General features: G+C 28.1%; 4 protein-coding genes across 6 annotated transcripts in view; all 4 read right to left on the reverse strand.

Annotated features, from left to right (window-relative positions):
- On the reverse strand, positions 1 to 5,074 carry LOC111691081 (putative mediator of RNA polymerase II transcription subunit 26; the record flags this gene model as incomplete). Its single annotated transcript, XM_046946369.1, has 3 exons — positions 4,887 to 5,074; positions 1,425 to 1,750; positions 1 to 1,365 (listed from the first exon to the last, which is right to left on the reverse strand). Coding segments are annotated over exons 1-3 (1,712 nt in total), but the record flags the coding sequence as incomplete, so codon positions are not given.
- Positions 5,075 to 6,292: 1,218 nt separating this feature from the next.
- LOC111691070 overlaps positions 6,293 to 18,150 on the reverse strand; it is a 97,866-nt gene continuing 86,008 nt past the window's right edge. For 2 of the 3 annotated variants that reach the window (XM_046946371.1, XM_046946370.1), the window contains exons 3-4: positions 9,663 to 10,168; positions 6,293 to 8,556 (exon numbers count right to left, since the gene is read on the reverse strand). In XM_046946371.1, coding sequence (XP_046802327.1) covers positions 7,908 to 8,556; positions 9,663 to 10,168 — 1,155 coding nt within the window. In that variant the 3' untranslated portion in view covers positions 6,293 to 7,907. Of the gene's footprint in view, positions 8,557 to 9,662; positions 10,169 to 10,802; positions 11,108 to 18,150 lie in introns of those variants that run through there. The other variant, XM_023453693.2, reaches the window with a different exon arrangement.
- On the reverse strand, positions 11,254 to 13,234 carry LOC111691080. Its single transcript, XM_023453720.2, has 2 exons — positions 13,172 to 13,234; positions 11,254 to 12,770 (listed from the first exon to the last, which is right to left on the reverse strand). The coding sequence occupies exon 2, from the start codon at positions 12,746 to 12,748 to the stop codon at positions 11,948 to 11,950; it is 801 nt and encodes a 266-aa protein (XP_023309488.2). The 5' UTR covers positions 12,749 to 12,770; positions 13,172 to 13,234; the 3' UTR covers positions 11,254 to 11,947.
- On the reverse strand, positions 15,718 to 17,667 carry LOC111691078 (hornerin). Its single transcript, XM_023453719.2, has 2 exons — positions 17,518 to 17,667; positions 15,718 to 17,457 (listed from the first exon to the last, which is right to left on the reverse strand). Exons 1-2 carry the CDS (start codon positions 17,527 to 17,529, stop codon positions 16,150 to 16,152), a joined length of 1,320 nt encoding a protein of 439 aa, XP_023309487.2. The 5' UTR covers positions 17,530 to 17,667; the 3' UTR covers positions 15,718 to 16,149.

Below are 18,150 nucleotides of genomic sequence, written 5' to 3' on the forward strand. Positions count from 1 at the left end.
GCCGAAGCTGCTCTTCTAGTATGTGCTGTCCGTCCTCTTGCTCGAGCTTTAACGTTATGGGCATGATAATTATATGGTCTTTGTGTGGCGGTCGCTACTTCGGGGTTAACCAACTCCGCATTGTTATAATGTTGCTGGTAGTTGGTTGAACTTTCCTGGGGGTTCTGATTTTCTTGTAAATTTTGATACTGAATTTGTTGCTGGAAATCTTGGTGATAATCTGGCACAGATGCAGCTGTGTGTCTATCATTAGGTTTTATGGAAGGTAATTGGTACATTTGATAATCTTGAGCGGAGTTATCATTTTTGTTTGTAAAAACAACCTTAGTGTGTGATGGACGTGGATTATTTTCAGCTACGGGCAATGTTGATGAGTGTTCATTTTGATTTGTCTGCTCTTGAACATAAATAGGTTGTTGCTTCTCGGGTTGAGCTTGAGATGCTTCATATTCGGAGTGTCCCTGGGGCATCATGGACAATAAAAATACATTCTGATATGTGTTGGCTGGTGGGCCTTCAGGTTGAGCATATTGTTGTTGGTGAGTGTAATAAAACTGGGGTTGTTCTTGACCTTGTTGCTGATATTGAGGTTGGTGTTCTTGCTGTTGATATTGTTCCTGTGACTGATATTGTAATTGATGTTGATACTGAGGTGCCTGCTGTTCTTCTCCACCTTGTTGTGGGGCATAATAAGACTGCTGTTCTTGTAGCGGTTGTTCGGGCTGTGAAGAATGTCTGTGCTTATAGCTCTGGTAGACACTATCTATTTCTGGATACTGCAATGGTTGGGGAGTAACAGCAATTTGATGATCATATTGTACTTGCTGTTGATAATCATGTTGATCTGATATTGGAACATGGGATTGATGGTGTTCAACGTGTTCAGCCTGACCATCACTAATTGCAGTATTTCCATGTCCGTAATCCAATTGTTGAAGCTGATGTTGCTGATTGTTTCTTTGTTCAGCTTCTTCTAAGATGCGTAAGTATTGTGCGGCTCTTATTTCTAAATATTTTTGCAAAAGCATTTGCAAATGTGATGCATATTTAGCTGGTCCGGGTATACGCAAGACAATAACTGGTTCTTCATACTGATGCTGTTGTTGGCCTTGGTGCTGTTGCGTCTGGTAGTGATCCATTTGTTGCTGGAGTTCTGGTTTAGGTACATCTATCTGTGGTCCACTCTGTGCAATATAGGATTGCGTCTTCAATTCATATGAATATGATGGTTCTATTGACACTTCAGTTTTTCCATCTCCAGTTAGGAAGTAATTGGGCGCATTATTGCCTATATTTTGTTGGGAATATGGATAAAACATGAACTTGGGAGGATTGTACTGATAACCATTGTGGGCATAACCATAGCTAAAAGAAAATAGTATTTATTAACATGAAAATGTATTTTAAATGATTCAAAAACTTACCCCAACTCTCCATCTATAGTTCTTTTGCTATTTTTTGATTCGGTGACATTTTTATTTTCTACTTTAATTTTAACTTTTCCACCGTGCAGTTTAAATTGCTTATCCAATTCCTTAATAAATGCTAAATCATCGGCTGGCAAATCTTTGAACTTTTCAGTTATATCTGCTATTTTTTTCAAAGAAGTTCTAGAGGGATTTTTTTTAATAGAACTAACTTTTTTTGGATAAGACAGCTTTTCCGCAACCTTGCTATTTGTTTTCTTTGTTATTGTTGAGTTAGTTTCTTCAGACGCAATCACTGTTACAAATAACAAACATAAAAGACTCTGAAAAGATATAAACAAACAATTTTAGTAGTGGCTTTTAAATGTGGGGAGGCGAGTAGATCAAACTATTGTTTAATCAATAAAAATAGTTGTACAAAATCATAAATTGTTGGGATAGTTTCAAAGAAACACCAAACATGGACATGACCATATTACAAGTCAATCACGTATTACAGCATACGGTTAATGCCACACAATATTGCAATGAACGTAAACTTTCAAGTTTTCTTGGAAATGCTGCTTTTTATGATGTTTTACAACCACTTAAAAAAGATACATTACAATTAATGATATAATAGAAAGAAAGAGTTAAGAGTAAATGTACATAGTTTTGGAATAAATTAAACAGAACAAGGTTGCCATAACTTATAATAAATTTAGTAAAACATTTTAATTTAATATTTATATTTTATGATTTAAGTCTTCTTATAATATTTATTTAATTTGGTATTATTAAATTACTATTATTTGCCAGGAAGTAATTTATTATATTTTCATATATTTTTGAAAATTTTCTATTTAATTTTTATATACAAAAATTCCTCATTATTCATAAAGTTTTTTATATATAATAGCTTAATAGTAGAATTTCAAAATACAGAAATAAAATAACGAACAAATTATTTGAAAAAAGATAAAAATTAATTTCATTGTAAATTTGGAATGGAAATATTACACAATCACTTTTCTTGCAAAAACATTTTGTATCCATACAAGTATGTATATGAATAGTAAATTTTACAGTTGCAATTGTGGTTAATGAATATAAAAAATAAAAACCTGTTGCAAAATCTACAAATTTGCAAAATAAAATGCTCCTAAATACCATACGTTGCCTATCTTTGTTGGCCACTTGTTAATTAAAAATGAAGATGTTATCATTATAGCAACTTATGTAATTGATTAAACGGTATGTATTATTTTCTATGGAACGGAGTTATATGTTTAACATACTCTACTTTTAAAAACTATATTGTAATAAACTGGTCAATTGTAAAAATTATTATTGATGACCTCGATATTAAAATTTAAATGAGTATATTTCTGATAATATATGTAAGTGGGTTACTAATGCTGGTCATTTGCTATAAATAAACTATTGCGATTCTCAACTCAAGTAAACAATTTGACAGACTATTGTGGATCTATGCAATTATTACTTTATATTATGTATGTTTATATATGCATTACAGTATTTAAACATTATTTTAAACACTTTAAAATGTGACCTATTAAATTTTTACAATGAGCTTCTCTATGGTATACAACAAAACAATAATTTTTTAACTAAAAGTAATATGTGTATGAAAATCTTTATATTTATATGAAACATGCAGCATCATTTAACACAACATGGTAATTAATTAAAACAATTTATGGTAAAAATATTTCTTGACCATTTAAAATACTACAATTACAAAACATTTAATGCTCATTACTATTTTTAATTCATATTTCTTTATAAACATAAACTACAATTGTTGTAAAGTATGTTTAAACATATCTTACATGACCTTGTCTTAATTTAAACAAAAAAATGATAAACATTGTACTTTTATAAAACATTTAATTATGTTGAATTAAATTAAACGTAGTAAGTTTTATGTGTAATTCTACACCAACATTAGTTGTTTATGTTCAATGGGCAAATCAATATTTGTTTGTGCGATATATTAGAAGCTTTATAATCATAAACTGACATAATTCAAAAACGTCGTTTAGCGAAAACGAATTTGAAAACTTTAAAACAGATTACTAATTCTTAGATAATTTTTAAACCTATAATCAAACTTGAGTCTGCAAGTTTTAAGTTATGCCAGTCTTTTAGTAAATGACTAATATGTATCTAGACAGACAATTCAAAATCAATTAATTACTTAAAATGCGAAACAACTTTTTTAAAGCAAATAAGAAAAAAATAATTGTGGAAAATGATTCAGTACACTATATCTAACCTGCATTTCAGAAGAAATTAATTTTAAATATTATTCCCACGGCAAAGAACTCTAATTATTGCAAACTATCCAGTAATTTTTTTTAGTACAGTAGAAAATTTCCAAAAGTCCCTAATATTTATGCAAAATGCGTATTTTTTTAAATGCGCATGACAGATTTTAAAATAAAGTCAAATAAATGTTAGAAAATACATTTTTGTAAAACAATAATCTTGACGAATGTTAAGGCTGTAGAACGTATATTTTCTTTACAATAAACCTTAAAATACACATTAAGCACATTTTGATAGTACAAAAATGGTTTAAAAAGAAGGACAAGAATTAAGATAAATTTTAACTGTCCAAAATGATACCGTTGAATTTAACTGTTTATCAAAATTACAATCACTTTGGTAAATATTTCAAGTCCAATGAAAAAAATAAAGGCAAATAAATGTTAGAAAATACATTTTTGTAAAACAATAATCTTGACGAATGTTATGGCTGTAGAACGTATATTTTCTTTACAATAAACCTTAAAATACACATTAAGCACATTTTGATAGTACAAAAATGGTTTAAAAAGAAGGACAAGAATTAAGATAAATTTTAACTGTCCAAAATGATACCGTTGAATTTAACTGTTTATCAAAATTACAATCACTTTGGTAAATATTTCAAGTCCAATGAAAAGTATTAACTATAATTTATGTAGGTCGTCATAGTTATAATTTTTATATAATTTTTTTAATAATTTCAGTTATAAATAACTTTATTTCTTTTTAATTGCAGAGAGCTCATAAATTTCTATTGATTTCAATTATTGTTTGCCAACGAATAGAAACGCCGGTAAAAGTATTTTTAAATCAATTCCATAAAAAGACTCTTTTAATAGTATATTACAACTAAAGTAATTTAAACAAGTTGGATAACCAGTTAAAGAAACACACTTCATAAGAAAACTTCCGGCACACAAATATATAGCTTGATGCAGTTTTTTTGCACAGCTTGCATCAAATTGGCAAGATGTTGTTAAACAAGTGAAACCACTATTAGATAAAAAAAAAAACTGTTAGGATGTAACTTTTACTTGATTGGAATAAAAACTACACACTATATTAACTAAAAAATTAAAACATTATGTAAATTTTGTTTCTTGCAGCATTGAAGTTTTTTTTAATAAATTTTATTTTAAATCTTACCACTTTTAAACAGAACTTCATTATGAATTTAATTATTTTAGCTTTTCAAGCTGTTTGAATTAGTAAATGAATTTTTTTTTCTTTTAGTAATTATTATTATTTTTTCTTGTATTCACTTCATTATTTACTATGCAAATTAATTTTGTTTTATTTGTACGTTTTTATTTTAAATTTATCCGTTTAAGTTTTTCATTAAAATCAATTTCTTTTACTGTAGCTGGCGCGTTGGTTGCATTAGCTTTATATACCAACTTCTCTGCCAAGCGTCCGTGGCTGTATTTAAGCCAATGTGCAGTGTAGCAGAGCTTATGTCTAACCATAAACAAGAAATCTCATCTTAGACAACAGAGAGCCATGTGTTAAATCTCTCGCAGAAAAAACAAACATACATATGAATGTAACTCGAACAAAATACATCTTTGTATATATTTTTAAAGATTTTTTCCAAATTGGAAATTCTTGAAAAACCTATTTTGTGATAATGATAATCCACAAAGTTCAAGTTCATATCTATAAAATTTTATGTAAAAACCATTTCCAAAACAAAAGCCAACCCTTTCAAAAAATATTAAAATTTGTAAAGGTGCTATAAAAAACAATTCATTCAAAAATTCAATAACAGATACACATTCACAAAAAATTTACATATGTATAAACAATTGTCGATCATCTATTTAATCTATTTAACAGCGGGCTAAATAACAAAGATTTTTCGAGGGAATTTGAAAAGTAAATCAACACTTGTTTGTATAAATGAAATTAATAAGTATGATTTACGTTGAAACAAGGCTGCAAACATTCAATTACTGCAAATTTTTAAAATAAAAAATAATTATGTAAACTACAGTAGCTTATGAATTAGATTTAATATTGACACCTTCCATGAGACAACTGTTAAGCAATCGAACATTTAGTATTTGGGAAGGGTGAAAGTAAAGCGTTTATCAAATTTAAAGTTCAATATAAAGTAATATAAATAAAAATGTGTCTAGGTTAAGTAAAAATTAGTTTTTTATTTCTTAAATTAATTAAGGAGTTTCATCAATGTACAATATTACTTAATTATTCATAAATAGATTTATTATTACGTATAATATGTTGACCGGAGACGAAATTCCGACAGTGAAATTCAACAATATTACACATTAAGCACGAAATTACATCTGCAACGACCTAATATATAGTTTAAAAATTATATATGTATTGAAATGCAAATCAGCTCTTAACAAAATCAACTCACACATAAAATAGATCAATGAACTTTTTGTTTTTTTACAAATACATATTGATTCCAAACAAAACATAACAATAACTGAACCAATTTTAACATAAAACAATAAAAAGATGATATATGTAAATGTTCATTTTAATGGAATTAGTAAAAGAAAAGACAAACTGCGGAGTGATACATGTCAATCTACGCTTTTTTATTAATTTATAACCTCCAACTAAAAATCAATACCAATTATCGTTTATTTTAACAAGACCTTGAACGATCCCATTTCACAAAAATTCTTTAAATGCATTTACTAAATTATTATGTGTACATATGTATTGCGATTCTTTAGTTAATACTTTATTATATTTTTTCTTAATTTTTCCATAATATATTTATTAAACAAATAACTTGTTTTGAACTATGGTGTTTTCATGATTAACCGTTTAACTCACGTTTTGTTATAATTTCATTATAAAAGGTGAGTAATCAATAAGAAACTCAGTACGTTTTATTAATTTGCTTAAGCAACCAAGTCATTAGGTTAATAAAACATTTAGATCTTTAGACATTTAAAGAGAAATGAAAATCTATAAATTATGAACAATAAAACAATTTATATTTGCATACAAAATTGGTTAAATATGTAAAATATTTAACTTATTTAAAGAAATGTGTTAGTATTATGTACTTATTTATGACATATATTCAAATTATATAGTTATCACCAATTATTTAGTAAACATAAAACACATATTGCATCATTAAACTCAACATAACATTTATTATTATTTTTGAAGAGTTTGCTATGAAAAATGTAAAAAGTTTTCGGTTGAATTTAAAGTTTTTTTAAACAATATTTCTTGATCACTATTAAATTTGCCAAAGGAGATGCAGAAACACTTTTAATAACTAACAAAACCACTAAAGGCAGCAGTCACATCTGTGTTAAGCCATCAACAATTTTAAATAAAATTTTCATTTTTACAGTTTACTTCCTACTTGTGAAAATTTCTAAGACATCATCTTCTTCACTTTTCAAGAGATTAAAATTTTTGTTTCTTTTTTAAAGCAAACAAGGTGTGGATATTGTATTTGTGTTTATCAACGGTTTAAATTGTTACATGTTGCTTATTACCAGCTTAGTTTGCGCTAACAACAAGATACGTACAAACATACATTTATTTATAGGTCTGTATGTATATGAATATAACCTCCCAGTTTCCATTTTACTTGAACCATACACCACAAATAGACAAGCTTTATTGTGGCGCATAGTAAATACCTTGTCTGGTGTGTTTTGAGTAAAAGTAATAATGATTTAACAAATTGTGTCATATCTTAATCTTAACTGAGATTTTCCAGTTATTCGTTACCATTGAAATGGCAAAAAATATTCCTTAGCATGATTTATAACAATTTGTTGAAAGTAAGGAAATGTTAATAATAATGATATTTAAGAATTAAATGTTATTTTGGAATAATGATTTAAAACTAAGTTTTTATACTTTTAGGGAAAAAGCAAGCTACTTTTGTAATTGAGATTTATTGAATATATTTGAAGTTTTATTATGAGATACTTTACGAGTACATACTCACATAATGTCATTAGATAGCGGAGAGGTGCAATTACATGCAAAATGGAACTCATTTCTATTATTATTTCAATTACAATTGTTTTATTAAAGTCATAACTAGTTTTATTCCACAAGATTTGGTATAAAATCCAAAAAATTTAAACAAACTGTTTTGTGTTAAGATGCAAATAGTTGCTATTTATAAATCAATAAATAGAGAAGCTTAATTTATATATTTGTTTTTTCTCTATCATTTTTATACTGTCTAGTGAAAGCCAATGTATGTAAATTGTTCTTGTTGTTGAAAACAGTCTTATTTTTAAACTGTTGCAGCATTTTTGTTATTTGCCAACTAGGTATGTAGGAATCCCACAACGATTTGGACTGTCGATGGCTAAATAAATCTGGAATTTTATGGTATTCTGACTTATAGCTGAATAAAGGTTTTTCAGTTGTTGTAATGGATATAAATGAAGGCGGATAAGGTAGAGTATTGCTAGAGTATGGCAATTCTCTCTCTAAAGAAGGACGCATTGGCGCGAACAGATATTGTTTGGAACCCTCTTTATTTACTGGCTTAACAAATTCTGATACGACTTCAGCGGTGTTATCATAATCATTCAATTTGTTATTTCTAATGTATTTTACTCCGTTGACTTTTGTTAAAAATTGCTGCATATTTTCCATTGATGTAAGCGATTTTATGGATGTTGTCGTCATTGGTGATGGTTCGCTGCCTGTTGCATGTGACACAATTGGTGTTTTTTTGTAGTTTATACGTGGTATATGATGGTGTAAGTTTGGATGCATTTCTGAATGCGATGGCGATGGTGTGACATACGAAGCTAAATACCGTGTTTTGTAGTGATCATTAGAGCTTAAAAAGAAAACAAATAAAAATAAAAAAGTTTGAAAATACATATTTGATTTAAAACATGTTAACTGTTGTTTCAGTAAATACAAACATATAATATCTTCTAATAAACTTAAATACAATGTAATTATATTATATACGCACTTAATATTTTTGCAAATACATATGTAAGTCCGATTGTATATGAAATTATATACTTTACTGTCAGTTTTTCGTAACTCTGACCTAAGGGCTGCCTGTTCCCGTGGTAACAGATTGTGTGGTTCTCAGGTAAATCATTCCAAGAAAATGACCGATGATACATTTGATCATTACTAGGTTATAGTCCCGACAGAATAGAGGTATTGATAGCGCAACTTTCCCCGGGATTGCAGTAACACCAAGATGTGGATTTCATCAAAGTAGCATGCCCCAATAGTACTTCTCTAATTAAACAAAAAATAACACATATGGATGTGTGTTTTGTTTTTGTTTAAACTTATTAGCTATGGTAAGAATCCAAAAGTTCAGAGGACAGTTTATAAAAATATATTGTGGACCTATTTCGCACATTTTAATGTCATCAGTAGTTACAATTACGTTTTTAACAGACAGACGGACATGGCTATGGCGATATAGAATCTAATAAAGATCCAGAACATATACGAACAATATTTGGAAATGTTACAACAGATTTAAAAAATCAATATAATATACCCATTTATATAATATAATAAACGTATTTTTGTTAATGTAGTTTTTATAAAAATTATATAATACTATGTTCACATAGTCATGTATTTAGTGTCTTTTTTGAAAAAAAAAACAATGTTGTCCCAAAAACACGAATTTGTGAAAGTAGTTGAAAAGTTCAGTACATTTTTCAACACGAATTTGTGAACGTAGTTTAAAAGTTCAATACATTTTTCAACATGTTATAGTCACTTAAATATACTAATTTAATTTAGAATAAAAAAACGTGTTTATAACAATATAATGTAACGTTACTTTTTGGTCTTTACTTTTGAGCAAAGTTTAATTTTAATAATTTTTTTACTAAGTATATTCACGAACCACAAACTTATAAAAGTTATTTAAAAAGCATTTAAAGCTTTTAATTTCAAACCTACCTCACTGTGGTTTCTTTTGGTGTAGTTGCCAGCTGGTATGGATCGTATATAAAGTCTGCATAACCTCTACTCAATTCCTGCTTTTGACTTTGTAACTGTTTTAAAAGAGACGACCTTCGTTGCTGTTTTAAATCGTATATATTTTCTAAGAACTGGTACTGGGAGTTATCTAGCGAATGCTTGTTGTATACAACATCCACATTATTGTAGTCTACTATTTTATATTTTGCTGGAGAATAAGTAGACTCTGTGTCAGTATATGGTTGATTCTCTATTTGAGTATCATGTATTGGTGGAGGTTTTGATGTAATAATCCAATTGTTATGATTTAGATTATGAATGATTGCCCTGTTTTCCATTGTCGCAGTACTCGTCCTAATATGTGATGTTGGTTGTGGTTTATAATCCTCTTTTGCATCGTTTTTAGAAACATAATGTGCTGCATGATTTAATCCAATACCATGTATTAATGTTATGAAACTACAAATAATAGCTGAATATTTTTGCTGTAAATACACAAAAAATTGTATTAAAAATTTTATTATATTTTTTGAAAGTTGTAATTTATTACGAAAATTGAAAATATTGATTTTATTTTGAGCTCAAAAAGTCTAAATTGCAAAAAAAAAAGTAAGACATAAATATTGGAAAAAATAATTTCCTGCTGTATTATTTTTTAATTTTTAAACTTAGTCTTAAAAAAAATTAGCTTAAACAAACTTATGTCACAAATATTAATGATAAATTAATTAAATTTACATAAATTTATGTTACAAATATAAAGTTAAAAATGATTATGTTAAAATATGTTTAGTCTTTTGAAAATAGTTTTACTTAATTAAATTTAAACATTATTTTTATTTGGAACAAATATAAAATAAGTCTTAATAAATAAAAACCACAAGTTCATCATCCTTTTAATATTTCTGTCTTAAACTTAGACAGTCATCTAAATATAAAACTGAACTAACAACATTCACTTTTCATCATGTTTAGTTTTTTGTTATTGAACCAAAATTAAAATATAAACACCTAACAACTTTGTGGCAACGAACGTATAAAAACATTTTATGCAACATTCTAAAGTCGCTTCTTTTCAGAGCAAAAAAAAAAAAAAACTAATAAACCTATTAAACTCACCATTTTGAAATTGTTCTTAGATATAATTTTAATATATTTTGTCAATCACTCAAAGTATTCTTAATTTATTTAATGATTCTTTTATTCTTTATTTGAATAAACTATTTTTATTTCTTTAAAATCGGCTGTTCGTTTATGTCTTTAGAGTTTTGTTTATTAAAACCGAATGTTTGATTCACAAACAGAGTAGTTAGTTTTATATACTCAGTTTGGCAAGTGCTATCTACCATCCACATTTAGTGGCAGGTTGTTGAAATAAGTTCCATATTTTTGGAGTTTTGCGTTTTGTTGTATTTGTAAATCTTTACATTGATTGAAAAGTGCGTTTAGAATACCAGCTACATACTTCTAAAATTAACATTTCTGGGCTTCTTATTGCTTATTAAAATGATGGACTATGATTATTTTATTGGATGGTAGTAAGTAACATTTAATTAATACAAATTATTAATGAATGTTATCAAAGAGTTTATTTAACTTAAAATCAGTGCTAATAAAAAATTATACATAATTTATTGTTTATAATTACATACATACCTACTATTTATGTATGTAGTTTTGATGAATTGAATTTATTGCAAGTTTAAACATTCACTTTTGTTTTCGTATACTCCCATAGATGAGAAAGTATTTTACATAATTTTTAATTAAGGCAATTTAGTTTTAAATAACAGTTGTAAATGTTTTGATTGATAAAATAACATCAAATAAGATGTTATGCCCCCTGCAAGTACATCTGTAGATATATTGGTAAAAATTGTTTATTTTAAAACCAATTTTTATTATTATTTTGTACTAATTTAAATTATTAAACACAATTAATTCAATCGTTTAAATAATCGTCAAATTAATAACAGCAAGAGTTTAACCTGTGCAAAAATTCAATGAACGGAATTTTGAAAATAATCAAAAAAGTTTTTTTTTAAACAAATTATGTTTAAGATTAAAAATTAAAGATTCAAATAAAGGGCGGATGTATAGTATTAAATTCTGTGGTTATTTTTAATTGTAAAATTATCAATTGTTCTTATATTATATTAATTAACAAAATTAAATGATATTAGTAAAAATCTAGTAAAGATAATTAATATTTGGTTATTAAAAATTATTCAACAATAATATTATTATTACTATAATAAGACATTTTAAGGTCTTCCTCGAACGCTAAATGTCGAATGTTGTTGACTGTTCGCGGGCGGTATATATTCATTAAGATTTAATGTAATGGGTCCTAATAACTGTTTGTCTTTTGTTTCTCTATTTATTCTATGATTTTGTTTGTAAGGAGTAATATTGGCAGCATACGATTGAATTCCATAGGATGGTAATGGTGAAGCTGGGACATCTACTAAAGCAGATGGTGCTGGTGGAGGCATATTGATTGGTAATGCCGACAAAAGTGGTCGAGTGGTGTAATCAATGTTGTTACTAGGAGCCAAATGCTGATGATATGCTAAAGACTGAATTCCTGTGCTACCGGTTAAATACGGACCAATGGGAACCATTAAAGGTCTTGTTGGTAATAACTGCAGATACTGTACGCCGCCTTCGTTTATTGTTTGGGGTAAATATTGCATTAATACTGGAGCTGAAGATCCTAATGAAGAAGCAAATTCCGGTGCTATGCTATTGCCATTGTGAATGGGTGTAAAATTTGTCTCCATATCTGGCAGCTTGTACGATGGCTTAAAATTATCATTTTGATTTTGCTTACTCGCAATAATATCATAGTTCGAAGCATAAACATTTAACGAATTTAGTTGAGCATCTTGATTGTTCTGATTGGACTGCTGTTGTTGTTGCTGTTGTTGCTGTATTGATATATGACCATTTGATTTGCCTGACTGGGATGCAATTTCAGGACTGGAAACTGGACCAGAATTAATGATGTTTGGAGCAGTGAATAAAAGCAAAATCAATTGGCAAACATACCTTCCGAAGGACATTTTTATATAAAAAAAATAAAGCCTGCATAAAGAAAGCAATAAATCGAGAAATCTCATTAATGTCAACCAACAGTAATTAAATTACGAGTAATATTTTCTAGTAACTAATTTTATTCAATAATTTTATCCAAAAATTACTATTAATTATAGTTTTTTGGTTTTTATATTCACTTATATAACTACATGTAGTGTATGTAATACATTACATGAATTTACTTATTTTTTTATTTTTGTAAAAAATTATTTATGTCGCTGAGCACTTTTGTTTTACTTATAAGAATTATTTTAAATCCAATTTTTTTTATTTTATATAATAACACGTATTAATTATATATTTTTTAATTTTCGTTAAAAAAATATATTTTTTTAATAAAAATTTTATTTTAATAAAATGTTTATCCTTTTTCTTTATTGTTACATCACCTTTGAATTATGATATTTCTTTAACTCCAGCATGGAATTGACAACCGCTTTTATAACTCTGCAACTAGTAAAATGAACAAAATTAATGTTTCACTATCAGACAACCTGATATTCGCAGTTTCAAGCAATTTTCCATTAAAAGAAAAACATGAAACAAATTACATACATACATATGTAAGCAAACGAGTCAGAGCATTATAGAAAAATAAAAGTTTCCGTTAAAAAAGTAAAAAAACAAAATTGTATGAACATATTTGAGTACCTAATGTAAACATCGGAGTTTCTGCATTTTTAAAAGAAAAACTTGTCAAGCATAAAACAGCAAGTGTTTTCGATTATAAATTTTACTTTTATATTGTTTTACCCAATTAAAGGTCAATGTTAGCAACTGGTTATGTAGTACTATTTTTCTGAAAAGAAATAAACTTTTATTTGGAATTACTTTCGTTAAAACTGGTGCATAAATATTTTAAATACAAATATACTAAAATGTATTTATTTCCTTCAACAACATTTTATTTATGTTGCAGATTAATCCAAGTTCAATGCACGTGACGAAAATCAAGTTATTTGTGTTATGTTTCGGTTAATTTTTTACTTCGTTTCATTCAGTATTAATGAACAATCAAACGGGTTTGAATTGCGAGTAGAGTCAAAAATATTGTTGCAACGATAGATGTATGGTAAAATGTAAAATATTTTTAATTACCCTTCAACAAGTTTGGTAGGATTTTCTCAGAGAAATATTTATTCCCAATAGACTTAAAAACTGAAAATAACACAATAAAAAGGAAAACATTTATAGGATCCTTTGTCTGAATTTTAATTGAATTAAATAAAAATTGTATTCTTAAACTTGAAAAATAAAATTTGTAGCCAAACTTTTAAGACCTAATACAAGGCAGTCGTTTGCAATGTAAATGTCAGTAAGTTTGCATATTGGGATTTAATAAGGAGGAAGTGTTTAATTGTATTGTACATTAAAGAAACACTTAAAATAAAAATTTTAACATATTGTATATAAGACAAATAATTAGTAATTATCGTTAATGATGTTTATTTTGAAAAACTAAAAAAATAACCGTTATTTTTTAAATAATTGATTGTTTTAACTATTTACAAGAAGTATATGTTTTTTTATTTTTAATAAAAAAAAGCCTTAATATATACTGCAGTTTTATTAACACTGCTCAACAACATACATTTTAAACAGTGAAATTGGTTATTATAAGCCCACTATATTCTGCTTAGGGTAATATAAACCTTTACTTAAAGTAAAAACCTTTTAAAAACTTTTGAAATGTGATTTAGAGATGATCAAAAACTATTTTTTTCGTGAACCAAATTAAAAAGAGCGAATGAAATATATTTATAATGATATTCACAGATAAATTATTAAAACTATATGATTACAATTTACAATACGAATTTTTAATTGTGTACTAAGAACAGTTGTGACGAGATAAAAACAGTTTGCGTATCATCTTTAAATAAAACAAGGTAAATATATTTTGGGGAAGGAACAAAGCCACTTTCCAGCATTTTATAAACAATTAGCCGGTTAAATGGTCATCCATATTATATGAAGGTATGTATGTACATGTGAATATCCAAATGAAATTTGGTATTTTTACGCTTGATTTCACACAATACTTGCCACAGCGACGACATACATATTTACGTACTTATATGAGTGTTAAATAATAGTTTATTTGAATTCATTTAATAGCACTACTTAAACTTATGGTTTTTAGACCTTAACAGTTAAAACAACGGTTTTCAAAGACATAAGATATTATTGTAAATGAAAGACACAAAATTACACATTCACTTTTTATGAATATTATAAAAAGTTATGTTGGATGGTTTAAATTCCCATATATGACAAATGCTATGTTATGAAAAGTAGAATGATATTAATGTTTTCAGTAATGGAACATACTTCTATGGTATTTAAATACACAATCAATTTAAAATATTTAGATAAAAAGTTCTCTCATAAAAATATGCATTACCACATTACCCATTTGATTGGTTTCAATTTTTTTGGAAATTTAAATATACAATTTCAACTCGAAACACTAATTATATATAAATAAATTAGTGTCTTTATAATCCATAATTTATTATTTATATTAATTTAGTGTTTTGTTTTTTTGTAATGAAAACAAAAAATAATTGTTGTTGCAAGTGTTTTTTACAATTTAATTTTGTCATGTATACAATAAAAGAAGACAAAAGTTTTAAAATTATATATCGGACATCACTGGTATAATAAAGGCCCCAAAACATGAACTTCATGTCGAAAGATTAAAAAAACAAAACAAAAATAGTCATGAGACAAAAACTAAAAACTTAAGCAATAATCTTTTGATTGTAAACACGCATTACTTTGTTTAAAAGCCACTTTTATTCAAACGCGCTTAATATTATTAATGTAATTCACAAAAGAGACTTTAATTTAGTTTAAATTTTCAATGTAAATTGAAATTCCTTTAATAGAAAACAATCTGCTGTTGTTTTCATTGCAAGTATTATAAACAATATGATAATTTTTAAATGTCCATAATGTTCAGATCCACCAGTTTTGTAATGCACCTCTTTGCATATTAAAAACAAAAACACTTTTTACGCTTTTAATAAAATTCTTGTTATCGTTTCGAATAATACTTTGACAAGATACAAAGTTTCTTTAATATTGTTTATTACTTGATTAATCTACTTCATTTGTGAGCCAGCCAAAGTGGGAAAGTTATTTTTAATAGTGATTGACATCATGCCAATTGTGAGATGAATTTTAAATTTTTCAAACATTTTTTTGTTGACTATGTACAAATTTTATTTTTTAACTGATAATACATGTTTGTTTTGTTTAAATGAAATTTTTTTACATACATAAATTAGATATATAAATGCAATAAATTATATCAACTAAAGGGATTTAAAAAAATTAAATGAATTTAGTTTAAACATATTTTCTAATGAGAATATGGAACTCCATAGGTATTGCTAGGTGGCAAGTAATTACCACTGGCGGCAGAAGAAATTTCATTAAATGAGCCCTCATGGTTATTGGGTGGTAGATAAGAAGATTCAGGTTCATGTACAGATGTTGTTTGTACTTCTACAGTTTGTTGGTAACTGGGTTCTTGGAAATTTATAGATGATCCAGGAGGTATAGGATAGTCATAACCTGTAGTATCAGTTCCTACTCCTGAAGGAGGCAAATATTGCTGACCGGGAGCTTCGTTATAGGCGGAACCTTCAAATTTGGCACCCAAAAACTCAGATGGCTTAAAAGGAGCTTTGGAATAAGAAGGTTGATTGAAACTAGATCCCGTTATGCTGGTGTGTAATACTTGAGGTTTATTCGATCCAGTAATGCTAGTATGTAATACTTGAGGTTTATTGGCAGCAAAACTAAAGTGGCCCAATCCCTTGTGACCTGCAGCATAAGCTGGACCATGGTCTTTAACTGAAGAAATTTGAGAGTGGTATTTTGTGTTGTATGAATCCCCTACGGTAGCAAATGGTACACCATAACTGCTGGAAGGCAAAGGATGTTGCTGCACAGGTGGTAAATATGAACCAGTTGGCACTTCGTGGCCACCTGAAGCAGAACCATGGGAGTTACCAAAACCGGAAGGTCCACTTGAAATTACATAAATGTGTTCCTGAGCACCGCCTAAAGAATGTGTATGTAATTTGTATCCTACGCCAGTCGAGCTAGACCCGGATGAACTGTAACCATGACCGGCAGCATAAGAATGGGGACGACTAGCAAAGTCATTATGACCGAACGAAACTCCTTTATGAGAACTCACTCCACCTTTAAATCCTCCAGAATGTAGCGCAGATCCATGGCCAGTATAATGGCTAGAAGAAGTAAAACCTAAACCATGATTACCACTGCCGTGATAACTTGCTGATGGGGTATAGCCAAGACCATGTGAAGCACCACTGCTATGATGACCAGAGGAGGAAAAACCATGATGATTATGACCAAATCCACCCGAACTATAACCACCTCCTACACCAGAAATATGTCCACCACTGCCAACACTTCCAGAATAAGTATCGTATGAAGAAGAAATGGAAGATGGAGGCAAATATTTATATGAAGGTCCATGGTAAACTCCACTCACATGAGACGCATCTCTTTTGGGTTTGGAATCACTACTTTTATCTGACGCAAGCGCCTCTACTTTTTTCTCCACTGCACTTTCTTTAACATGTTTAACATCGGCCAATGCCACTGAAAATACTGCCGCAAGCAAACAACAACACTGTAAAAATTAAAATAACTTTAGTTTCATTATTTTTTACTTTTTAAAAGGAATACTTACAAATATCTTCATTGTATCCTTAATTAATCCTTCAATTTCACTTCACTTCAAAATCGTCTATAATCCACAACTGTGCTGCTTAACAGCTACAAGATTTATGCTTATGATGAGTGAATAGACAACCACTTTTATACTTACACACATTTTTTGATTGCTTTAAAACGAACCCAGTCAAAAGTAAAATACTCTTTTTGTAAAAAAAACCCTAGTAAAATTTTGCATTTTACTTTTTTAAAAAATGTTTTAATAAAAACAAAAAATATACAAAATTGTGTAGCCAGCCATGCTCTTGACAATGGATTGTGTTACACACAATGTCATATTGAATTTATTTTTTAATTTCTACTCTTTACTGTTCATTCAGTGACTCTAGTGATGACACGAGCCAAATCATTACAACCACATATTTTACTCTCTGACTCTCTTTCCGTAATAAGCATTTTAATTATGAAAATAGCAGTATTTAAATGCGTTAATTTCATTACACATTTAATTTTGGTATTTGTTAGGTAGATTTTAAACATTTACTCTCGTGGCTATGAACGGGCGCATAATTTTTTTTTAACTAACTACATTGCTCTCCCGAAAAAAGTGATTACTTGTCGTGATTAATGATCGTCAACGACATTGTGG

The sequence above is a fragment of the Lucilia cuprina genome, chromosome 3 (assembly GCF_022045245.1).
Source record: "Lucilia cuprina isolate Lc7/37 chromosome 3, ASM2204524v1, whole genome shotgun sequence".
In the NCBI taxonomy this organism is placed as follows: domain Eukaryota; kingdom Metazoa; phylum Arthropoda; class Insecta; order Diptera; family Calliphoridae; genus Lucilia; species Lucilia cuprina.